Below are 26,124 nucleotides of genomic sequence, written 5' to 3' on the forward strand. Positions count from 1 at the left end.
TCGGGCAGCATCGCATCCCCCATAGAAACCGGCGGTGCTGCAGGGATGATCGCAGCAGGGATCTGAGATTCCTGCTGCGGTCCCCCTTTAATACATTTGGGGATACTTAAAATTTGCGGTTAACCCCCGAAAATGGGTGTTTTCGTGGATTTAGCCGCAAATATTACTTAATAAATGCGGCCCAATAACTGTATGTCTCTTAATGGCTCACATTAACCATATGCCATGACTTAGTATTACACTCCTTTTAATAAGACTACTGAGGCATTGCCATCTTGTAGTGGTCGTCAATACAGGATTACATAAAGCTATTTTTATGCTATTGTTTGCCATCCTTGCACCCTTATTATGATGGTTTGAAGCTTCTCTTATTTCATACAAATAGCTATCACTTCATGACACAGGAATTTGGGTCTTGGTGACACATCATACAAAGCTCAGACCGGCATTTACTCATCTCCACCAGGATCAAGGACCTTATTCAGGTCTATTTGCACGGCCTTGTGCGTTCGCAAGGGGCCAATGTTTTCTTTTTGCACACTTCTACACATGTTCATGCGTTTGGTGTGTGCGGCCACGGTGAACAGACCTTACGGCCGGTGGATAGCGTGGGGCAGCCCATTAGCATATGGAAATGCCCAGCGTTTCATGAGCGCTCGGCATTCTCATGCTAATGGACTGATGACGTGGGTGTGGGCAGCTGACCACTTCCCTCAGAGTGCACACGCACATCTAAGGTTGCTCAGAGCAACCTTAGATGTGCATGCACATTCCACATCATTCGATGGTCGGCAACCACCGAATGATGTGGTAGTTACCCCGCAGGCTGCGAGTGGATGTTTATGTAAAACATCCATTTGCAGCCAGTGCGTGAATGGGTGGAGGCCAAGCCACCATTCACAAGGCGGAGTTTGGCAGCCTTGCAAATCCACCAGAATAACCCCCACCAATGCTCCATTGTGGGGATGTGTTCTGCACCTTCTATAGATGTCAGTAGACACAACCCCTTGTGTGTGCATGTTGAAAGTGTGTGGGGGATGTGTGTGTGTGTGTGTGTGGGGGGGGTGTGTGTGTGTGTGTGTGTGTTCATATTCTATATGAATATCCTTAAGAGCAATAACAAAATTCCAAGGAAATAATCATTCATTTTCTATTCTAGTTTGGCCAACAGGGGCACTGATCCATTGTAGTCTGTCACCAAGTTCTATGACCTCAGCAGACAAATAAATATGCTGAGAAATTATGTCCAAATAGAATAACAGACATTGGGGTTGACCATGTATTTTCCCAGTTACTCACCTCCTCTAGCTGGCTGTGTACATGCTGCACAATCAGACCAATGGCCACTGTATTACCACTACCTGAAATAAAGAAAAGCATATGGTGAATATATATATTTGTATGTGGTACGCGCTGACAGCCAATAAATGGCCCCGACAGAATAATTCAAGTGTTGCTCAAGTCGGGCGCACACAGCTACTGGCGCTGACTTTACCGCTCTGTTGTTCCATCATTTTGATGGGCTTGTAACTCGTATAAATATGAAAACTGGTCATTGTCGCCTTTTACAATACTTATTTTGCTCTTTGACTCAACGCCTGTTTAAGAAAAGTATTGACTTCTATCTTTGAATGGGTTGACTAATATCTGTCGACTTCGCTTATTACTTAACAAAATGCCCTTTTGAATTTTTACTAAATAAACAGCTTACTATTTTCTGTTTTTCTTTTGTCTTTCAGCCATGTATGACAGATTTAAAATGTACTAATCGGTCATTCTCGAGTTCAGTAATTTGGTGGTCGGCAGGACTGCACTTCATTTGGTGACATATTTTAAGGATGGCAGCCATCAGCACCAGAATTTTACACTGACCATAAATAATATAATATGGTTTTGGGCAACTAACCCAGGTCATAACTGCAAGTGCCCCACAGTGCCCCTGGGTGCTAAGCATCCACTGCCGCGAATAACAACCTATAAGCATGATCTGGAGCAGTGGTGGTTCTGCAGTGCAGTCCAATATTCAAATATAGGGAGCCCCACCAACTGAGTACCAGAGTTTGGCAGTGGTTGGGGAGGTAGTTGGTGTGGCTCCCCTATATACATTTTGGACCGTGTTGCCGCCCCACCTCTAGAACCGCCACTGCTTTGGAGTATTTCTCATGCTGTCTCATAAAGGAAGACATTTTATAAACCACATTATATTTCATACTCTCTAGGAATTTGTGATACCACTGCTCTGCCATGTCGACCTTTTGATGGTCGACCTAGACATTGTCGAACTACGGACCTGTCGAAGTAATGACCTTTCGACCTTTTCCCATGTCGACCTAATGGTGTCGAACTAATGACTGTCGACCATCATGCTGTAGACCAAATGATCCCAACCCGCTAACAATCCCCCAGTTCCTGGGCTTTCTCGCTTTACTGTAATTGTTGGCAGAGTACAGCGAACCAGAGTACACATCACAGTAGAACAATACAGACCAGTCAATAACAAATTAACTTGCATCCTATGGTATCACAACTTAAGGGAACACCATACAGAGGTAGAGGATGAGAATGTGGGAATAATCCGCTTTATATTATATTTGTATTTGGAGTATTTTATGACCTCCTTCTTACATCATATTTTCATACCTCTCGGTACCACAATGTCTGCAAGACGCATGGTTGGCTGGATGTGCTGATCAAAAGCAGGTTTCACAAACACATGGTACTGTTTAAGGACTCCCTCAATGTCTCGTCCCCTTTCAGAAATGTCCCTGCGAAGCCTCCGTACAAGGCGGATATCCGAATCTGTGTCCACAAAAATTTTCATGTCTAGCAACTGTGCAAAAGAAAGGAATCAAAAGGCACCTAATCAATTCCTGATGTGAGACCAGCATTATTGGGTGTAATAACATCGCATTAGGAAAGTGTGGCTTGGTGGAATGGGTTGGGTACTGGAAACCAGGATATCAAAATCCAGATTTCCATAACCCAAATAGAAAGCAGCGATTAAACCAACTTCCCCTCTTACCGCATTCTAGCATACTAATGCTGGCCATACACTGAAACGAACTGCATACGATCTGATCGTATGCAGGTCATAAGAGCGATTGCATGTACTTTAATAGCACTTACGATCTGCTTACGACTGCAAGCAAAGCTGATGGTCCATACATGCAGCACATATGATCTAAGGATCGACCTCTCGACCCACAGGACACAAAGTACCGATAGACCTCACTGTGTGCACAAAATCGATCACATGACCCGTTGAAATTGTGCGTTCAGGCCGGATGTCACTCTAGTGTATGGCTACCTTTACTTTCAGAACTGTGATATGTACGCTGGTCTTCTGACTGCTGGCATCCTATCCATCAGGAACTACATCCTGTGGAATGGATTACCAGGGTGGAAGAGGGATGAGCCCTTATTCTGGCAAAGACTTGCTCACAGTCTTGGGTTCCCCTCAGCTAGCAAAGATTATTTTAAAAGCAGTGTCAGCCATGTATTATCTTTGAAGGGGATTTATCCACTTAGAACATCGGCATTTGCAGTTACCCAATCAAGTCAAGAAAGGCTGTTTGCAACCAACCACAAATTATATCATCCAACCACATCACAATATGCCAGCTACATAATGAAAGGACATTCATAACTGCAGACTAAAATGAGTATTCCCTTCACATGAAATAAGTGGGAGAGTCTTGTAAACAAAGATACTGTTGGCAGCGTGTAATCGAACACAGTACCTTCCACTAAAAGGAAAGCAGAGGACATTGTGTTTACATTCTGGTTCTAGAACAGCACAGCATACACAATCATACCACAGCAAAAGGACAACCAGTTTCAGAGGTCTATGTACTAACACCTCAACAGTATACTGATAGGCATATAGGGGGACATTTACCAAAATGGATTCGTAGAAAAAAGGTGTATTCGTAGGGAGAAATACACCTTTTTTTTACGAATTTGTATTTTCGGGATTTACAATCCCAAAAATACAACAATTCGTAGTCCTAAAGATGGGACATTCGTATTTGTAGTTATAAATACGAATGCCCTACACCATCGATAGGATACGACAGAAATCACCATTCAAAAGAATGGTGGTTTCTGATTTACTAAGCAGCCGTACTGATAATACGGCTGCTTAGTGGTGTAAAACACCCACGCAAATACGACAGGAAAATAGAACACCATTTTCCTGTTCTATTTCCGTTTTAGCCTGCACGAATCAGTCAGATCCGTGCAGGCTGCAGTGTAAAAAAAATAGAAAAAAAATTAAATAGAAAAAAAATTAAATAGAAAAAAAAAAAAACGGCGTGGGCCCCCCCCCACAGCCGAAACCAGCACCAGGCTGAAGGAGCCGGGCCCGGGGTTCCCCGATTTTTAACAACCAGCCCCAGGCTCCAGGTCCGGGGGTGGTTCCCAAAATACGGTGGAAAAAATGACTAGGGGTCCCCCGTATTTTAAGAACCAGCCCCAGGCAAAACCAGCCAGCAGGGTAATGTCACAGCCGGGGGGAGACTTTTTATGCAAGTCCCCCCGGCCAAAGCATTAACCCTACCGACCAGTCAGCCTGGCCAGGGTCTCTGTGGGAGTGGGGACCCCCCCAATGAAGGGGTCCCCCCCCTCCAGGACTTACCTGACCAGGCTGAAGCCTGGTGCTGTCCTCGATGCCCCTGGGCGGTGGGCATCGAGCTGATAAATGGTGTAAAAAAATAGATAAAACTATTGTTTTTTACTGTGGCACTACAAGTGCCAGCAAGCCTCCCCAGCAAGCTGGGACTTGGAGAACCACAAGTCCCAGCCTGCTGGGCATTAAAGGGCCCGCTGGCACTTGTAGTTCCACAGTTAAAAAAATAGTACACAAAACACACTGACACACTTTTAAAATAAAACTTTAATACATCCATTACACACATACTAATACTTACCTATCTTCTTCCCGTAGGTAGCCCTGGTCCTGATGTCCTCCGGTCCTGTGTCAGCGTTCCTCTTCATGTCGACGTCCTTCTTGAAGTCGACGTCCCTGTCGGCGATGGCGTCCGGTGTCCGGGTCCGACGAAATCCATGTGGAAGCTGTGGAAGGAAACCATACTCACCTGTCCCAGCGCGACGTAGTCCAGGTAAGGGTCTTGGCAAAAAAACAAACCGACACCCCGAATCCAGCCGGACAGAGTGCCGCACGGTGTTTACATCATGCGGCTCCGCCTCCCGAATGCCGCTATTGGCCGCCTTGCGGCCTAGCGGCCAATCAGGAGCCGCTAGGCCGCAAGGCGGCCAATAGTGGCATTCGGGAGGCGGAGCCGCACGATGTAAACAAACACCGTGCGGCTCTCTGTCCGGCTGGATTCGGGGTGTTCGGTTTGTTTTTTTGCCAAGACCCTTACCTGGACTACGTCGCGCTGGGACAGGTGAGTATGGTTTCCTTCCACAGCTTCCTCCATGGATTTCGTCGGACCCGGACACCATCGCCGACAGGGACGTCTACTTCAAGAAGGACGTCGACATGAAGAGGAACGCCGACACAGGACCGGAGGACATCAGGACCAGGGCTACCTACGGGAAGAAGATAGGTAAGTATCAGTATGTGTGTAATGTGTGTATTAAAGTTTTATTTTAAATGTGTGTCAGTGTGTTTTGTGCACTATTTTTTTAACTGTGGAACTACAAGTGCCAGCGGGCCCTTTAATGCCCAGCAGGCTGGGACTTGTGGTTCTCCAAGTCCCAGCTTGCTGGGGAGGCTTGCTGGCACTTGTAGTGCCACAGTAAAAAACAATAGTTTTATCTATTTTTTTACACCATTTATCAGCTCGATGCCCACCGCCCAGGGGCATCGAGGACAGCACCAGGCTTCCGCCTGGTCAGGTAAGTCCTGGAGGGGGGGGACCCCTTCATTGGGGGGGTCCCCACTCCCCCAGGGCCCCTGGCCAGGCTGACTGGTCGGTAGGGTTAATGTTTTGGCCGCGGGACCTTATATTATAAGTGTCCCCCGGCTGTGACATTACCCTGGTGGCTGGTTGTGCCTGGGGCTGGTTCTTAAAATACGGGGGACCCCTAGTCATTTTGTCCCCCGTATTTTGGGAACCAGCCCCGGACCTGGAGCTGGTTGTTAAAAATCGGGGATCCCCTATTTGTCGGGTTCCCTGATTTTTAATTACCGGCCCCGGCTCCTTCAGCCTGGTGCTGGTTACGGCTGTGGGGGGGACCCCACGCCGGCTTTTTTTTTTTTCATTTATTTATTTTTCTATTTTTTTTACACACTGCAGCCTGCACGGATCTGACTGATCCGTGCAGACTGCTAGAAATAATTCGTATTAGCGGCCGTATATACGGCCGCTAATACGGATGGGGTTACACCATCGGAGGGTTACAAAGCAGTCGTATCTGACTGCTTTGTAACTGACCCTTCGGAACACGAGTTTGCATACGACTTAAACAGTCGTATGCAACCGTAGGGGAAATACCAATACGAAAAACTAGGTTTTTCATATTGGTAAATTTCCCCCATATTTTAAGCTGCAGGAAGAGTAGTTATAGATAGGCAACTCAGCTGAGCCATTCAAGACAGGCGTGTCTAACCTGCGGCTCTGCAGGTATCACTGACCTATGAACAGCTAGCGACACATGGTATGCGTTCTCTCATACTAGCTGAATATTAAACCAAGACAGGGCACAAGCATTCAGAAGTATTCATGTAAGCAGGACTTTTAACCTATTCTCTTACCTTTAGAAGTTCTGAATGAGCAAATGCCATGATCCCTTCAAATATTATCACGTTTGCTCCATAAAGGGTTTTCTAACAAAAGTGGAAATTAAAAAATAGTTACCATTTTCTAATTAATAATAAAAAAATAATGGCATTGTAACCTCAGGAATGCTATCTATGTCTATCTTGTTCCACACATCTCCCTAGCATTCAATTGTATATAGATACAGTATGGGCAGATTTGTTGGTACCCTTCATGGGGTTGTCATAAAGGGACTCCTATGATTTACACAGGTTCTATGGCTGATCCAAACTGGGTGAAAGCTAAATTTAGTCAGCCGCTGGGATGTGTAGTTCAACAACAGCTGGAGTGTCAGGGTTAGCCATCACTGAACTATTCAATAAATTACGATTTTTTTAAAAACATACTCTACACACTCTTGTGATGCGTATTCATAGAATATTCAGAAAAATATGAATGTTATGATAATTATAATTGCCAAATTCTAAATGTGTTGAAAAAAAATTATATCTCAATGTATTTTGCTGTTTACATACACTGCTACGTGTTGAAGTAAACTGTTTTTTTTTTTTTATTATAGTATACTGCTAGATCTTGCATGCATCAATAGTTGGCTGCTTTGTAGAACGAATAATGCAATGTATATGTCCCAAGTAGATTTCAAGGTAGCTTTTGCAGATTCCTTATACAAAGCCGGGGAAGGATTGGGAAGCAAACGAGGGTGAGTCTTTGCAGGAAAAAAAAAATCAACATTAAAAAAAAAAAAACCACAACATCAGAACTTCCGCAGGCAGAAGATAGGATTGATGGAATTGAACACCTGCCAGTCTAGGGTGACAATGGTCCTGCTGTAAATACCCTGAACTTACAGCCAACTCTATTTTTTTGACAAAAATGTAATGTTTCATAATTGTGTTTAACTATACTGTACTATTGACGCATAGTGTACCACCATATTTTTGTCAATAAATCATATTTGATTGTAATCAACTTGACAAGTAACTTATTTAGAATATTAGAAATATTTCAGATATTTTTTCCATGGAAAAACATAAAAATTCAAGGCAATCAGACAAGTACAAACTAAAGAATAAAATTAGAAGCATTGTCGCTTATAGCAAGAAAAAAATCTTTTCAACAACTTGCATAAATATGCAATATAGAGCATAACAAAAATCCAGCACAAAGGGGTTATTCTGATTTACTCGGAAAGGCACAATCACTCTCTAATGGACAAAACCATGTGCACTGCAGGTGGGGCTGATGTAACAGGTGCAGAGAGAGTTAGATTTGGGTGTTATATTGTTTCTGTGCAGGGAAAATACTGGATGCTTTATTTTTACACTGCAATATAGATATAAGTTTGAAGTACACCCCTTACCCAAATCTAACTCTCTCTGCACGTTACATCAGCCCCACCTGCAGTGCATATGGTTTTGTCCATTAGAGAGTGATTGCGCCTTTCCGAGTGAATCAGAATAACCCCCAAAATGTCAATAGTTATCTCTCACAATAGGAGGACCACCTGGCACTCACCTTTACCCACCACTTTGCTTCAAATCACCAGATTTATTTCCTATCCTCGGGGCCGATACCTGTGAGCAGAAGGGTGACCTGCGGCGATCCCGGACTTTACCATCCACTGGCTCCCCCGAGAGGTGTGACTCGCTCCAGACCCCGAGACCAAGTGCGGCAGGTACCCCGTCACTCCCACCGTTGGCTCTCTTCCCCAGAACGTCACGGTGGTAGATGAGACAGACTTCTCCAACATACACCTAGCCACGCCGCTGGTTTACTATGGAGTGCTCCCGGCTTATCACCATCATTTGCCGGTTGTAGCACAGATACACCTATTTCCAACAGCGAGGCTGCTCTGCGAGTCACCTTTTCATCTCTACAAATCCCCCTCCGTTTTTTTTCCCCCCATTCAAACATCACATATTTCCATAAACTTACTGGATGGACTTTGTCTTCTCATATCTCATCAAACTCAATTACAAGTTCCCCGCTACTGGACATAACATCATCCTTAGTGGGTAAGAGCAACTGGACATTATTCATATAGCATTGTGTGGGGCATCAGTGATTGCCCAGTGGTCTATAACTATTTTATATCATATTGATTTTATTGTTATATTTTATTAAATAATTGTGATCGTTTATATGAGCTTTTCATCTATTATTATTGTTTTTTAATAAATATTTGTGCTTAATTCAGTGCGCTCTCTAGAATTATTTGATTAGAATAATTATATCCCCTAGATTTTGTTTCATTGGATCCCCTGCTGGGAATCCATTGGGAGCTGCCATTTAATATATTGTTTCTTATATTAATTATTTAATTAACCACTTGCGCCCGATTATATATTACATATATATTTCCCTTGTATCTCTCACAATATCCTCTGCTATGCACTGCATGGGGAGTCCTGCAAACCTCAGGCACTTGGGGGGGAATTTAATAGGGAGATTCAGAAAGTGAGAGATTTGGGAAGAAATCTCCAGGTTTTTTTTAAAGCGGCAATCATTTATACTGTAATACCAGTTCGATTTTGAAGTGTAAATGATTGCCGCTATAAAAAAAACCCTGGATATTTCTTTCCAAACCGCTCATCCTATTAAATTTCACTCTTGATGTGAATCAGAATGAACTTCTATGGGAAGATCTGGAACATGCTGAGAAGGCACCCATCAAATCCAAGACAGCTGGAGCAGTTTGCTAAGGAGGAATGAGCCAAAGCACCTGCTGACAGGTGCATAAGTCTCATTGAAAGAAATCACTTTATTGCAGTGTGTTGCAGCTACAACTTGCAGACGCAAGAAACTTGCACCTATTTGGGATAAAACCCATGAGCAAAAATAATCTAACATTAGGCCCAGCAGGACTTCCTCGTCAGACTTGCATACTCTCATAAGCCAGGGGTTCCTTTAAGCAAATTATGTGTTTCAAGGCAGAAAAAGGGATACATATCTAAAAGCTTTCAAGAAATGAAAGTTATAGGGAACTGGTAAAATGGGTTGGGTACACAAAGTCACAGTGACTATTTGGACCTCACTGTCGTGACAGGGGTAAATTGCTGCTTAGAGCATTTGACAAGTGAAAGCATTATAACATTAAGCATGATGGTAAACAAATGATTAAAGTGACATAACAGGGGTAATACTGTCATTAGAATTTCACCCGTATCAGTAGCTGGCATAGTGAGGGTGACAGAGACAGATGACATCACTGTCAATCTCTAGATGGCATAACTGCAAAAGCAAAACCTGGAGGAACCAGACAAATCTAACACACCTGCTCATAAACTGGTTAGCTATGTAGAGTCAAACCTATGTATCACTGTAGAGACTGTTGGCACCTAATCCCCAACATCTCACACTGCATCAGTTTTACCCCAATTCCTTACCCAATCTTTGGTTCGGCTGTGAGTGGTAAAGTCATAGGTGGGTATTTTCACACTTTTCCCCTGTTTCAGCTTCTTCAATGTACTAATCATTAGCTCAAAGTCAAAGGAGTCTGGGTGGTCAAAGTTAAATTCATTCCGGGCAGCCTGAGCCTGTTGTTCTTCTGTCAGCACCTAAAAGAAACCACATGTTATCTGAGCACATTATCAGACATGAGTACCAGTGGCAGAAGCCACATATTATCTACTCACATTATCAAGACATTCGTTTCTCAGAGAGAAATCATTTATTAATATTTTCACGACCAAACAGCATTCTATAGGATAACATACCAGTGATAGAAGTCACAGATTATATATCTCTTTACCAGACATCAGTACCTGTGAGTGAGGCCATGGGGGGTATCCAAACCCCATTGGAAATAGCGGCGGGCGCCTATTAAAAGCTGTCTTGCCAGACAGCATTGAAGAGGCAGATTGACAGAACTAGCCGACTTTAAAAGCTGTCGGGACCATTTTGCCGAGAACGTGCATGAATTGTCGCGATCACGGCCGGATCTCGACAATCCATGGCCGTTTACACGGACACGGCCCTTTTTGACGATCACCAGGCTGGACATTGAATCTATCCTAGCGATTTTCGGTCAAGCAAAACAAAAACGGGCCAAAGTCACGGTTGTCGGGAAGGACAGACAGTCCCAGGATTGAATACCCCCATGTATTGAATGACCAGGACTTGTGAGAGATACTGCATACTAACATTACCGCACAACAGTACCAATGAGAGAGAACATGTATTAGTTAATCACATTACCAGATTACAGTGCTTTTGAGGGAAATGATCAGGAAATAACTTTGTTTACCTTGTAAAAAGAGTCCATAGACAGGAGAACCACCCAGGGAACATCCAGAGCTTCAATGATCATCCTAGCAACTGTGGTTTTACCAGATGCACTGCCGCCACCCAAACCTGAGACGTAGAGAAGTGATACAGGTGTAATACTGCCCTAGAGATTACAGACCTTAGTCTCAACATAAAAAAAAAAAAAAATATTCCTAGATTCTGCCCATATTCTACAAATGAATTTAATCCCAAAACCAGCTTCTGAATAAATACAATTATGTCAAAATACATTTTGAAAACAATTAAGGAACTCAAATATGCCAAGTACCAGAATGACCTGGCACTGCGCTTTCTACATGTAGACGCTGCAAGTCTGTCCCTAGTCACCCCACCGTCTACATGTAGATGGCTAGCTACACCTTTACAGCGTTTTGCGGACTTAAATTTTGATGTGGCACTACAAGTACCAGAATGACTGCGCTTTCTACATGTAGACCCTGCTGCACGCTGCTGTCACCGGTCACCTCTAATTCTGGGTACACACTACATGATGTGTTTACCCAGCATCCTTTTTCATATCAGGCACCCAGCATCAGCAATTGCATACACTTGCCGATGCTGACAACGATGAGCGACAGGGGTGGGCATGCTGCATCTGGCAACATCAACTAACGGCATCCCTCGTTTGAGCTGCAGGTACACACAATGGCTGATGTCATAATCAATGATGCAGTGTGTGCACACACTAGTTATTTATACAAAATTGTTGGAACATCAACAGTTGCTTAAAAAAAAAAAACAAAAAAAAAAAAAACGCCTATTGCAGCAAAGTGGGTCCTGACCATTTCAGCATGGGATTGTGACTCCATGTTCCTGACAGACAAGCTAATGACTCCTCTGAACTCTCAGCCAGTAATACAAGGAGTCTGCAAAATCAATTGTCTTTTACTTCAGACTCCATGGATTATTGCCTATGAGATCCGAGGAGTCATCAGCCAGCTTTGCCCCCACTCCAGTGCTTTTCCTCGCACAGTAGTAGTAACAGCTGCTGCTGCTGCTGCTACTACTGCTGCTGCTACTACTACTGCTGCCGCCGCCGCCACCACCACCACAAGCAGGCTGCATTCCTTGATCCCTCATCTTCATGCAGAAATCCACAGGGGGACATGGGCTGCAATGAGGGCACGCTTAAATCCCAGGTCTTCTGGGCTGTAGGAAACATACAGATGAAATAACCAGACCAAAGACAGACTCAGGAGCCAGCTCTCCATAAGCAGGACCCTGAATCAGTGAAGAACCTCTTATAAGTAAGTGTAGCATGGTGGGGGGTGTCATCTGTGGGCATCAGGAGGGGTGGCTCCAGAAAGCAGCAGTAGGTGGAAGGAGGGGGAGACGGAGCACAGACTTTATCATAGGCATCTATGGAGGAGTGGAATAGGGTAAAACACCCACTTCCTCCCTATTCCATCCCCACTGCCTCTCTGTCGCATTAGAGGTCACTTCACTTGTTGTGCGCCTCTGCAATGCTACTGTACATCTGCTGACCACACCTGTAGCAGCCATTGTGCGGTAGCTTGCTGGGGTTGTGTAACCATTTTTATTGTTTGACGGGTCCATGAAACAAAATAGTTTGAGAACCCCTGGTCTAGTGTGTACCCAGCTTTACTCACATTATGGGAGTCCCTAGGGATATGAAGCAGCAGAGATTTCTCAGATGATAACATGAAGAGTACTATAGCTGTCGGCACCCAGTTCCCAAACAGATGAATGTCAATGTACTGTTAATTCAGATGTATAAAGCTTTATTTATATAGCACCTACATATATCCCATTTCTGCCAGAGAATGTTTAATCCTTCACATCAGTCCATGACCCAGTAGATTGGATATGGAATAATCGGTGGAAACACAAATGGTACGCTGGACAAAATAGAATGCATGACGCACTAAAATCCCGCATGCTGATATTATTGTGTTAGCTACTGCAGTAGTAGTTGTATCATGTCTCACCTATGACAAAAGCCTCCTTAGACTGTGTTCCATGCTCATTGTACCAAGGAGGACGCCCAGCTGTGTAGATGGTCCTTTTGCTGGTTCGAAGCAGTGGGGGCTCCGATTTACACTGACTGGTTGTGCGTCTGCGGGAGGAACGTCCAGGGCTGACTGGAGGCAGCAAGTTATGGCTGCTTTCTGTGCTGCAGGTGACAGTAATTATCAGATTAGTTTTCATTATTGCTTTTGTTGGTAAGGCACTACATAGAATTATATAGTACTAAACAGAAGGTAGGACAAGACAGATAAACAAAACAAGTGGGAGGATATTGCATAGCAGGAATGATATACTATGGTGTACTTGACAGATATACTACGATGCATTTAGCGTCACTTTATTTAAAACATTGCAAGTAAAACATAACGTGCAAGGATAACAGAGAGAAAATGTCAACCATATAGATAGAAGGGATGGAACAGAAAACTGCATGGGATGAAAGACTATGTTGTGGTAAGTTAGAGGGCATATGTATAAGGGCTGGAGGAAGGTATCGTACAATGCGCAGTCCTGCGGGTCCTGTGATCTTATGTGCTTCACATATGATCAGTCGTGATCGGGTGCAGATCATGAGCGAGTTTTTGCACATGCGATCGGTCGTTGGTTGGATGTACAACCCGCGTCATCTGACTGGCATTTTCCTGGACACTCCCACCCCCCCTCCAGTGGTGCAGCACTGTGGTTTGAGAGGAGAGGAACACGTCCCTGTAGCAGCTACAGAATACCCAATCCTGGTACAAGCAATCAAAAGTATGTATTATGCTTCCACCAATGCCCACTGCCGACCAATGTTTATGATGCAGTGTATTGATGGGCAAACTGGTGATCAGTGTTGTGGTCAAAAAAGTAAAATAAAATCCACATAGATGCCTATAGTAAATAGGCATCTATGTGGATTTTATTTTACTTTTTTGACCACAACACTGATCATCAGTTTGCCCATCAATACACTGCATCATAAACAAGTGCGCCCCATGTGTTTATGTGCTGAATACATGCAATTAAGGTTTTGTGTCCTTCCATTGATTCTATACATAGGCAATTCCATACTTATTATATAATTGACGTGTAAAAAAACAAAAACAAAAAAAAAACATTTATTTATTTTTTAATCATGTATTTTTTTATTAAATTTCGAATTTTGAAAATACAAACAATAATAAAAAAAAAGTAAATAAAAACATGAGTGCATTATTGAAGAAAATACTGTTCGTACAAAATATGTGGTTACAGTATAGTAACAACATTTAATTTAACATTTAATGAACACCCCACTGTTGGGGTGGCCACATTTTTGAAGTGTTGTACATTATTGTTTATTGTCCATCAATACACTGCAAATGTGCATCATACATTTTTTTTCATGTCCAGAATATGTGCAAATAGTGTTTTGTACTCCATAATAGTCAACTATTTTAAAAATGCCTCTTTTTTTTACTATTTTAGAAATGTCACTCGATATTGAGAGAGAATTTACTCAAGAAGTACCTATAACTCTGACACTGTATTTGAGAAGTTATGCCAGCCAACTGAGATCAGAGTCTGTGTACATTCCTTTGTGACTACACAAACTAGCTGCAATGTAGAGTTAGGATCAAGCAGTGAGTTAAGCTCCATACATACTAAGCAATATTTTAAACTATATCGCTCATTTTGCACCTTCTGAGCAATATAGTTTATCATATCGCTTAGTGTGTATGCTTATTATCGTTAACAATGCAGGGAAGGTCATGCTGCATCATTGTCCCCACAACCCTTAACCTCCCCACACCTCCTGTCGTTAGTGTTCATACACCCCCGCAGCCACCCATATTAATGGTTACACATGTTCTGTTGTGTGTATGCAGCTTTATTGCCCTGCATGGGGGCAAGGCTGTTTTTGTTTTATTTTATGCATGCTGATAAAAGGTAAAAGCATTATTTTAATTTATTTAAACCTGGAAAGCTGTGGGTGGACCCTTAAGTGCCAAGTCACTGCACCGCTGTCCAAATCAATCAAGCTGTTTATTTGTCCCCAAGATCTTTTATCTGCCTTCCCTGTGCTCTGGGTCATTGTCCTCAGCTTCCTATATCTTTTCCTATAGCCTGCCACTTGCTCCCAAGTGAAGCTTGGGGGATTTGATGGTATTTTCTAGGGGAGATGTCAAGCTTATGGAGAGTAGGACATGGTTTCAATATCTGCCCACCAGTAAAGAGCTTCAGAAGAACAGGAGATGTACTAAGACTCGGAAATAAATAAATGGAGACACACCAGCCAATCAGATCCGAAATACCAAGTTTCAGGCTGTGTTTGAAAACTGGCAGGAACTGATTGGTTGGTATTTTCTCTTTCTCCAAGGAATGCGTTCAGCTGGGGGGTGGGTTTAGGTGGTGGGGTACGGTAGTTAGGTACTATCAGAGAAAGTTAGGGTTAGGCTGTGTGGGAGGGTTAGGTTGTAGGCAAGGAGGGTTAGGGTTGGGGGTGCAGGGTAAGTATGATCATCCATATGTTTCCCCCTCTCCAAGTCTAGAGCATCTGCCCGTGAGTTAAAAAAAAAAAAAAAAAAAAAAAAAGAAAGAGCAGAGAAAAAAATGCAAGTAGAAAAAGTGTCTAAATACTTAAACAGGGGATGGATACATTTAAATAGAAGCTACTCTATAAGCCAGACAAATAAGGAGCTTTTGCAAGGTGTATTGATAACAGCTACAAAAAGTACAAAATAAGTTACTATAGGTTCGTGCCTTTGTGTGCATCTGCAGGGACACATCCAACGTAAAGGAAGTATAATTCATACAGATACACATACTGTAGTGAAGAGAGACGTTCCCTATCTGATTTCTTACTACATGCTGCTATATATTTTACAGATCTGCCACAGGATTAACTTGGCTTCAGTCCATTCCCACGGTATATAAAGATCTATCCCCTGCACTATAGGGAACACGTGATTGAGAAACGTCAGGAGGTGGATATGTCCCATAAGCATTTTCTGGATCTCCAGAGTATGAGTGGCAGCTCAGATTGAGCAGCAGATAAACAAGGTCTGAAGGGTACAGCGTTGCACCTTTACAGCCTGGGAGATGTGTAGATGTGGCTTTCATATCAGGGGCACTACTACATATGGACCGCTGTTATAGCAGTGCAAAATGTCAAAAGGAGACTGCTATTACTAGAGAATGTGACCACAGGTAAGTGTCACTCACCAGTTGTGTGACCCAAGATTCCAGCACCCAGTCACCCCCGATCCTGGATACACAGGGAAATTCATCCTGAGAAAATCATGTGTGCCCCTGTCCAGTGAGATTATGTTCCAGACTGATATTAATAGCGTGCAGGTTATAAATATGGAAACATGGCTGTGCAAAACACACGCAACCAATCACAAACACATCTGTTCACAGGTCATGTACTATCGTTCCACACGCTAGTTACTGCTACCCTTTGCTGCTCTCATTTTGCTGCTCAAACATTTCTAGTGCCCCCAACACATATCTAGGCATAAGGCACTGTTAACACTTACACAGCATCATGCCTGTGGTGGAATAGACTCCCATTATATTGGGTTTTCAATTCTTATGTGACCTTAATTAATGGCTTGTGCATGCCCTCCTGTTTCTTTTACCAAATAGTAAATGGTATTGTTGCAACTATGTTCTGTGTTTTACACTTATGTTTTTCCATCATCAACAATAGTTATTTATTTTAAGATATGACACAAAGGGGGAAATTTACTAAGATGTGTATTCTACTGGACATGTGATGTTTCTATGGGCAGCCAACCAGAATCCACTTCTTATTTCCGGTGGCGCACTCCCCCCCCCCCTCCCCCCCACACACACATACATTCCGGCGCAGACTTCCATCTCCCTGTCTGCCGCCGTCCCCTGGCTCCATGCGGAATTCACCGCAGGGGTTAAAATTTGCGGTCAGGAGCAGTGAGCCCCTGCGACATTGAATAGGGAGAAAAGGAGGGCTGGCAGCGAATGCTCCAGCCTTCCGGAACACGGCAAATTTGCAGCAAATCCTGCACAAGCTGTAAAAGGGCATTGGGAATACCGCCCTCTGACTGAGGTTATAAATATTTGCCTAGAACAAACACTATAGTAGATTATAGTGTATTAACAGCAGAGACATATGTAAATAGAGTGTAAAAGTAGATAAAATGTATAGAACTGACAAGAAAATCTGGAAACGATATAAATAACAAGAATTGACTGAGGTGTATGATGAAACATGCCATCTGGCATAAGCAGTTACTTGCTAAAACTGTGACCATATTAATATTTTCCTTTAAGTTATGAGGTTCCGCAGCACCTAATAGTGGGTATACAACAAAGAATATTTTGTAAAGACTACAACTGACTATAACTCAGATAACAGTTTCACATCATTACAGGGTGCATAAATAAGTAGGGTAGACAGGAGAGAGACCAGCTCGCACCACATTACAATCTAAATACAGAGCTTTCTCTTCTGAAAACTAAATTAACAGTATTGGTTAAATAGGAAACAACCAAAGAATGTTTAAATCAAATGCCCCTAGAGAAGGGAAAAAGTTTTAACATTACACAAAAATGTAGTTGGCTGTTTCTAGAAGATAAAAACCCACCCAAAAAATTGTAGAGGGGCGTTGAATTAGGTGACAATTTTTTCAATGATTTTAGGTCAAGTTTACATTCAACCTATTCAATGAAAGAACCAATATTTCGTTTGTCCAAAAAAATCCAGCATGGCCGGAAGACACGAGGATCGGTGAATTACGCAACAATCCATTAGCTGTGGGAATTTACCATAGCTAACTGGATTTTGAAAGGACTGGAACTCTAGTATCCATGTCACATCACAAAGCCAGGTTGGACCCGAGATCGCGTTCCCAGGTCTGCAATTTTCATACTACACCCGTGTCACCCATTACGGTACTTCTTTACTTTCATGGCACCAGCATGGCGCCGTGCGTCTGAGTCCCCTTGCGGGGCTCGCTTCGCTCGCCCACGCATGCTGGCGCCGTGAAAGTAAAGAAGTACCCCCATTACACAGATGGAGACCCGGGTTTAACCCTAATTATAACACAGGTTGAATTGCCGGGTTGATTGACCCAGAATATAGACTGTGGTGATATAGACTTTCACACCTCACCTCGACCCGGGTCATACATCACCAACCCGGGTTGGAGGTGCGATGTGAAAGGGGTATGGGAGAGTCTATAGCTGCTGTATTACAGCTTAGTGCGTCCATCATTGGTTACACTACTGAATCTTGCACAGCCCATGGCAGGTACATACGTTCTGCCTCAGTATGACCTCCACTGTGAGAAATTAAGGATCTGTGTATGCAGCCAGTTGTAGTTCACACCCATTATTCGCCCATAATACGTACCATTTTTGTGCGTCCCAATAGCCTCCCAGTCAGCGCCCAGTACATTTCTGATACTGTGCGCCTCAATAAAAACTGCAGCTCTGTGCATATACAGCAATACACGTGGCATATCATTTTCTAGGGATTTTTGTATAAAACAGTGGCAGAAAACTTGTCTAGCAACAGGAACATTGGCACTGCATGCGGGTCACAAAAAGACACATTAAATATTTTGGGTAAAATGTAATAGCCTGCAACTTCTGAGTCTGCATGTATTTTTAAAATGGCGACCATTTGCAAGTTTATACGGTGTAAATAAATGCAGCTTTAAAAGTACAGGCAGACTCTCAGGAATTCCCACATGGTCACATCTCACAGGCCATTACATTTTGCATTTTGTCTGAATATAACTTTGATTTATTCATATAATTGTCCTTCTATTACAATCTATGAACACAGGATATTAACCTCTCTGAATGTAAAAAAATTTATATCCCATGTAAAAGGCAAAGGGGGAAATTTACTAAGATAGGAGTTCTACTTCAAATGTGATGTTCCTATGGGCAACCAATCAGATCCTGCCTACTATCTTCTAGAGGGTGCTAAATAAATAAGTAGATTCTGATTGGGTGCCCATAGCAACATCACATATGAAGTAGAATACACATCTTAGTCAGGGTTGCCGACTTTTTAATGCTCCTCTCCGGGAGAAGCCCGGAGAGGAGACTTTCCTTACCCGATCGGGGGGCGGGGCTTGGCGGTGACGTCATTAAGCCCCGCCCCCACTACGGGAAATAGAAGAAATGACTGCTGTCCATGGAGGGGGCGGGGCTAAAATGACACGATTGTGCCATTTTAGCTCCGCCCCCTCCTCTGAGACCCGCGGATTGCGGCATTTACATGCCGCGATTCGGGGGATTCAGGGGGGTCCACTAGATTCCGGGAGGGTTGCCCACCCTTCCGGGGGGCCGGGAGGGGGTCCCGATTTTCGGGAGACTCCCGGGAATTCCGGGAGGGTCGGCAACCCTGATCTTAGTACATTTCCCCCAAAGAGCTGTAAATTCCAGTTGCCTTGTCACCTGTGTGAATCACCCATAGCATAAACTCATTTGTGGTTAAGGTAAATTACATTTTCGTAATTACACTGACAATAGTTATGACTGTTGCCCAGAAATGTATCTTGGGGCATTGGATAAAGAGGTCGACTCAAAGACATCTCAAATATGATGTTAAAAATTATATGGTACTTGTTTGCCCCGCGAGGTGACGCGTATCACTTTACAGGTATACGCGTGCGCTCGCCACGCTTCGGGCTCGCTGCGCTCGCCACACTTTATATTCTCAACTCCACGCCGACGTGGATAGTAGGGGAATGAAAAGGTCGGAGGACGCGCACCGCCGCCGCTCGCCACGCTTCGGGTTCGCGTCAATCGTGGGGTGACGACGGGGCCATATACAATGTGAAATGGGTCATATTGGCCCATTTCACATTGTTTCCTATGTGAGATGGACTAAATCAAGTCCATCTCATCTTGTGCCATTATAATGGCACAAGAGCGATGCGATGCTCCCGATTTCAATGTTAAAAATTATTTTAACATTGAAGCCTATGGGGAAATCGCGGGCATTGCGTCGGTCGCGTCCGGGGCTATGTTAATGGCCGCGACCGACGCGATGCCCACGATTTTGCCTTTGACGGCAAAATGGACCTGATTTCAAAGGAAATCAGGTCCATCGCGGGCATCGTGCACCTTAACTTTAAGGTACACGATGCCCGCGATTGTTGCCGTGTTAGGAAACAAGTACCAATTATATATTATGAACGCCAGGCTACTCTATCCGATATAGAGAAAGGAATAGAAAAAAAATCATAAAAAATGGGGAATATACCTTGAATCTGAATTTGAAAACACAACGTGGTCTTTGTTGAGACAAGTAGCTGAAAACCATTAATATGATGGATAGACATATAATGTATGGAAATTTGATCATAGATACTGTTGCCACGCAGAGTTATGGAAGGAAATGGGATGTAATATTTAACTATAATATGCCATGATTGTATTAGAATATTTATGAAAGAATATACTTATGAGGAAAAGGACTGACTAGCAATAAAGCACGTGTGATCCCCCCCCCCCAACCTACCCCTTCACTATTTGTCTTATATTATGTTAATTGTTTGTTTGTATAGAGTGTTTATGCTGTAAGATACAGCTATATATAGCTGAATGAGTTATTAGCAGTCTAGACGGACATCTAATGAATGTACACTGATATTCTCCGTTAATAATTACAAAAAGTCACAGTGTGAAACTTAACGATTTCTATGATATCCGTATGCAGAAGGTACCGAAATACCATATGGCTGTATCTTTTACATGTTATTTCAATGTATGACACTGAATGCTATCTTTGTGGACAATAAAACAGTTTTGAAAAAAAGAAATAAATGACATTTTGGTTTCAAACAGCAGCTTCGGTACTTGTTTCCTAGCATCGAGTCCCATCGCATACCTTAAGTTAAGGTATGCGATGGGACCCGACCAACGCGATTTCGGGCTTTTTTTTAACCTTTCCCGACAATTAGAAAATCGGGTCCATCGCATGCCATTCTAATGGCATGCGATGAGACCGACGCAATTTAACATTGTATTCAATGTTAAATTCCTATGTAAAATCGGGTCCATTGTATGCCATTATAATGGCATACAATGCGACCAATGCGATGGACCCGATTTTACATAGGAAACAATGTTAAATGGCCCACCATACCCGATTTTTGATTGTATACCCACCCTGATGGGTAATTTGTATGTGAAATGCCCCCCCCCCCATTGTTAACGCCACCCCACGATGAACGCCAACCCAAAGCGTGGCGAGCGCAGCGAGCACGCGATGGGCGGCAGTACGCATCCTCCGACCTTTTCATACCCCCACTATCCAAGTCGGCGTGGAGTTGATTTTATGTACTGTGGCGAGTGCAGCGAGCCCAAAGCGTGGCGAACGCAGCGAGGGGCCGCGTAATACCTGTGAAGTAATGCGCGTCCGCTAGCCACGCTTTGGGGATCGGTGGCTCGCTACACTATATAAAATCTACTCCACGCCGGCGTGGATAGTGGGGGTATGAAAAGGTCGAAGGACGCGTACCGCCGCCACTCGCCACACTTCGGGTTGGCGTTCAATGTGGGGTGCCGTTAACAATGGGGGGGGGGGGGCATTTGACCCATCAGGGTGGTTATGCAATGAAAATTGGGGTCTGGGGGGCATTTAACATAGGTTTCAATGTAAAAATGGGGTCGATTGCATCGCATGCGATTTGGTTGCATGCAATGCGATCGACCCAATTTTTTCGGACTGGATGGATACAATTAAAATCGCTGGCGCCGTGCTAGGAAACAAGTACCGCAGCTTCTAATAAAACATTTCTGTACCCAGTATAATCTTTGCAATTGTTCTCACAGCAACACAACACAAGGCTCATCTGCTAATCATAAGACAAAATAAGACTATGTCCCATTTAAGAAGATTTGCGTTAACATCCTGTTTGTAGATGTTATAATGCATATGATTAGCTAAGTATTAAGGCCCCAGTACAGTACTGTGGACCTCTCCAAGAGGAAAAGTCACAGTCGATCACCCTTGAACCTCCCGGGAGCTCTCTAGCAGTTGGATCACATATGGGGGTATATTCAATTGATGTCAAAACTGCCATCTTGCCGAAAAGACGTCAGTTTTTTATATGAATATATCAGAAGGGGTTCCGATCTATTCAATGCTAGTTGTTTTTTTTTTGGCAGGTCCAAATGTTCCGACCTGCCGAAAACGAGTTGGATTGATGGAATAGCAGCTAATCCACCTGCTTTTGATGGAAACACAGCCAAACCTGAAAGGTTTTGGCTGGGTCTCCCTTAATTTCAATCCAACATAAAAAGATGCCAGATTGTGGCAGGGAGAACGGCGCTGGGTGAGCAGCAGCAGCAGCTTACATGGTCTGTCCTCCTGTCCGCCGCTGCCTGCACACTCCCACCAACAACTGTACCCACCCGCCGCACTCTCCTGTCCCGCCGCTGGGCCGCGTCAGAACAGCTCACCCGGCCCTGTCCAAGTTCCAAATGCCTCCCTCACCCGGTCCCCACGTTGGCCAGGTGAGCATCAATCAGCGGCCAAATCCGACATCCGGATTTGGCCGCTGCATTGATTAATGGATGCCGGATCCATTTCAGCAAAAGAATTTCAGAATGGATCTGACATCAACTGAATATATACCATATCATATGCAGTCCATTTGCATACGATATATCATATGTGATTCCATTCAATGTTGCTGGAGGCTGTCCAATCCAATAGATATTACATGCAGCACTGCCGATCTCTGATCCGCACAGGCACCTGAACGGATTCAAAGATAAAACACATACGATTTGCCACTTTTCATCCAATTTATCTGGCGGATCTGTTGGAATCAGGTGAATAGTGGCCAAATCACACTAGTGTATGGCCATCTCTAATGTTAGTTACACTGCATGAATTCAACGCCTTACAACTTGTGTAAACTGAGCTATAGGTAGGGAAATGGCAAGGATCCCCTTGACGTTACATGATGCATGTATACAGTTTATAAGCGGACATTCAAATTTGGTGGTGAGTGTGTCTCAGTGATGGTGGAAGGCTGTGCACTGCAGTCCACAGCCTTTGCTGGGGTGGGGGTGTTTCAAGGAATATCCTTGTGGGTAAAGAGTAAAATAAAGCACAAGGGTGATTCCTTGTGCAGAGCCAGGGGGAAGCGGGTGTGAACCTCAGGACCAAGAGCTGGTTGTGGGTGGTAACCCAAGTGTTTTTTGGTATGGCTAAAGTTGTCGTTTTGGTACTTGTGTAGTTTCAGTCGGCACATCCCAGCGGATTGTATGCAAATCACATGCGATAGTTGCATACGATTCGATCTGCGATGCGACTTAGCACACCCCCACCATCCACGACAGCCCGAAGTGTGGCGAGCCCTGCAAGGGGATGCAGTACGCGTCCTCCCAACCTGTTCATACCCCCACTATCCACGTGGGCGAGGAGTTGATTTTATAAAGTGTGTCGAGCGTAGTGAGCCGAGCGGTCGCATAAAACGAGCCCGAAGTGTGGCGAGCACAGTGAGCCCCGCAAGGGGATGCAGAATACATGTCAAGTAATCCGTGTCCGCTCGCCACGCTTCGGGCTCGTTTTACATCTCCATGCCAACATGGATAGTGGGGGTATGAACAGGTCGAGAGTACACGTACCACGTCCTTGCAAGGGGCTCGCCACGCTTTGGGCTAACATGGATAGTTGAGGTGTTCTAAAATTGCATGCGATATTTGCATACAATGCGATCTGCAGGGAAGTGCCACCGTTAAACTACACAAGTACCGCCATATTCATTTGTTCAGTTACATAAAGCCGTGATGTCTTTAATACAAAGATTTTAGCGTTCATTTGAAGGGAAAGACATTGATTGGAATTGCTGTGATGTATAAGGTGAGATCCTATAAGGCCAGTATCCTTTTAGCTGTATTAATTATTGAATAAAAAAATAATAATCTACAACAGCACACACATCCAATATTGCAGCCTGTGATGGCACTAAGAAGCTTTCACCCAGGTATCCAGACTTTCACATATTTCGCATATCAATCCTTTCACAAGAATAGCTTGACAGTTGTTCAGAAGATCATCAGTGCAACTCTCAAGCTATTCATTGAAAGGATTGGTATGCAAAATATCAGGCCATTTTTTATAAGCAAGCTCACAAGTAAATGGATACCGGTCTGTTATACGGTCCAAAATGGAGATTTAGCAGACATTGGGTCTTTATTATTACTTATGTTATTTTTATTTGAAGATTTTTGTCACGTTGGCAAAGGCAAAGAGCATTTTGCTGCAGTGTTGCAGATGCTGGCTCAAAATGCAAATACCAAGGGATAGCATTTATTCTTATTGCTGTTCTGAAACGAAATCGATTAAAGCCACGGGTCCTTACATTACACCAGGCTTGGGTAACCTGCACAAATCAATGAGATTAATACACGACCACGCTAGGGTCTTCCACTTGCAGTGGAACTACAAGCGTCAGCATGCCACGTGGATAGCATGGCCTGCCCTGCTGTGCTTTTCACGTAGGAAGTTCCATGATGACCCACAGCAGTCAGCTCAATAACACAAGGAAGGACTGACTAAATAGGGCGTCACCATTGACGCCGACAGTGAGGAGGGAAGGGGGTGGGGGTGAGGGAAGGGGGTGGGGGTGAGGGCGGGCGGGCGTCTGTGTACCTCATAGCAGTATCGTCGGCGTCGATAGTGGGGGTGCGGGAGTCTGTAAGCGCCATAGTGTCGCTCTCCTGTATTCCGGGAGAGGGACGGTCGTGATTGGTGCGGTTGCCCTTTTCAAAAATGGCGCCGAGAGCAGTAATTGGTTCACTGGCGGCGCCATTTTCAAATTTCAAGATGGCCACGGTTAGCCAATCGCGGCTCTTCACGAGATCGCCCCGCCTCTTGGGCTGACTAACATAATACCCATCGCGAGAGAGAGAGGACTCAGAGGTAGAGATGGGCAAAACGGCTCTTTTTGCGGACCCGACTCGACCCGGGTCGGTCGCTGAAAAGATCTAGATCCTTTGGGCGGCTCTGCGGATCAGTTTGTGTAAAAAAGACAGTTATTTATGGTTTGAGTTAGTGTACCATACCTCCCAACATGACCCTTTCCAGGAGGGACACAATGCTCTGTTTCTGGACTTCCCTCTTCATGTTTGATTGTTATTACCTGTGTGGAAACACCTTTCTTGCCCATTTACCTGTTTAGAACAGGTAATAGCAATCATTCGTTAAGAGGGAAGTCCAGAAACAGAGCAAAGTCGTAGGTCAGAGATGGGGAACCTTTGGCCCTCCAGCTGTTGTTGGACTACACATCCCAGCATGCCCTGCTACAATTTGCTATTTGGCCATGATAACACTGTTGCAGGGAATGCTGGGATGTGTAGTCCAACAACAGCTGGGGCCAAAGGTTCTCTAACCCTGACCTAGGTGGTGCACTTAACATAGATTGTTCTCCACAGTATTAGCCCGTAGAATCTATGGTTTTACACACAGGGGAAATTGACTAATAATTGAATAGACCAGGACCAAGGCCCTTGAACCGGACTCTTCTGTCCAGGAGCCCCGGACCCCGGATCCAGGGACCGACCTACGGGCTCAAGGTAGGTAAGTATCAGTGTGTGTGGGCTGTGTATGTATTAAACTTTTATTTTTCAGGGTGTCAGTGTGTTTTATTTAACTATTTTTTGTACTGTAGAACTACAAGTGCCAGCGGGCCCTTTAATGCCCGCATGCTGGGACTTGTGGTTCTCCAAGTCCCAGCATGTGGGGTAGGCTTGCTGGGACTCATAGTTCTACAGTAGAAAACAATAGTTTTTCTTCTATTTTTTACACTATCCATCAGCCCGATGCCCACCGCCCAGGGGCATCGGGGACAGCCCCGGACTTTCAGCATGGGCTGGTAAGTCCTGGAGGGGGGGACCCCTTCATTGGGGGGATCCCCACTTCCCCAGGACCCCTGCCCATGCTGACCAGCCAGGGGGATAATGCTTTGGCCGCGGGACCTTATATAATAAGTGTCCCCTGGCTGTGGCATTACCCTGCTGGCTGGTTGGGTCTGGTGCTGGTTCCCAAAATACGGGGGACCCCTAGTCATTTTGTCCCCCGTATTTCGGAAACCAGCGCCGGACCTTGAGCCTGGTGCTGGTT

At 44.3% G+C, this 26,124-nt stretch overlaps 1 protein-coding gene across 2 annotated transcripts in view; it reads right to left on the reverse strand.

The window, feature by feature from the left end:
* UCKL1 (uridine-cytidine kinase 1 like 1) overlaps nucleotides 1-24,777 on the reverse strand; it is a 48,254-nt gene extending 23,477 nt beyond the window's left edge. For both annotated transcript variants that reach the window (XM_083146711.1, XM_083146710.1), the window contains exons 1-7: nucleotides 24,655-24,777; nucleotides 12,983-13,167; nucleotides 10,993-11,099; nucleotides 10,133-10,303; nucleotides 6,722-6,793; nucleotides 2,641-2,830; nucleotides 1,300-1,361 (exon numbers count right to left, since the gene is read on the reverse strand). In XM_083146711.1, the coding sequence (XP_083002837.1) occupies nucleotides 1,300-1,361; nucleotides 2,641-2,830; nucleotides 6,722-6,793; nucleotides 10,133-10,303; nucleotides 10,993-11,099; nucleotides 12,983-13,167; nucleotides 24,655-24,710 (843 nt within the window). In that variant the 5' untranslated portion in view covers nucleotides 24,711-24,777. The remainder of the gene's footprint in view (nucleotides 1-1,299; nucleotides 1,362-2,640; nucleotides 2,831-6,721; nucleotides 6,794-10,132; nucleotides 10,304-10,992; nucleotides 11,100-12,982; nucleotides 13,168-24,654) is intronic.
* Nucleotides 24,778-26,124: the final 1,347 nt, after the last annotated feature.

Source organism: Crinia signifera, chromosome 6 (assembly GCF_055691185.1).
Source record: "Crinia signifera chromosome 6, ASM5569118v1, whole genome shotgun sequence".
NCBI lineage: Eukaryota > Metazoa > Chordata > Amphibia > Anura > Myobatrachidae > Crinia > Crinia signifera.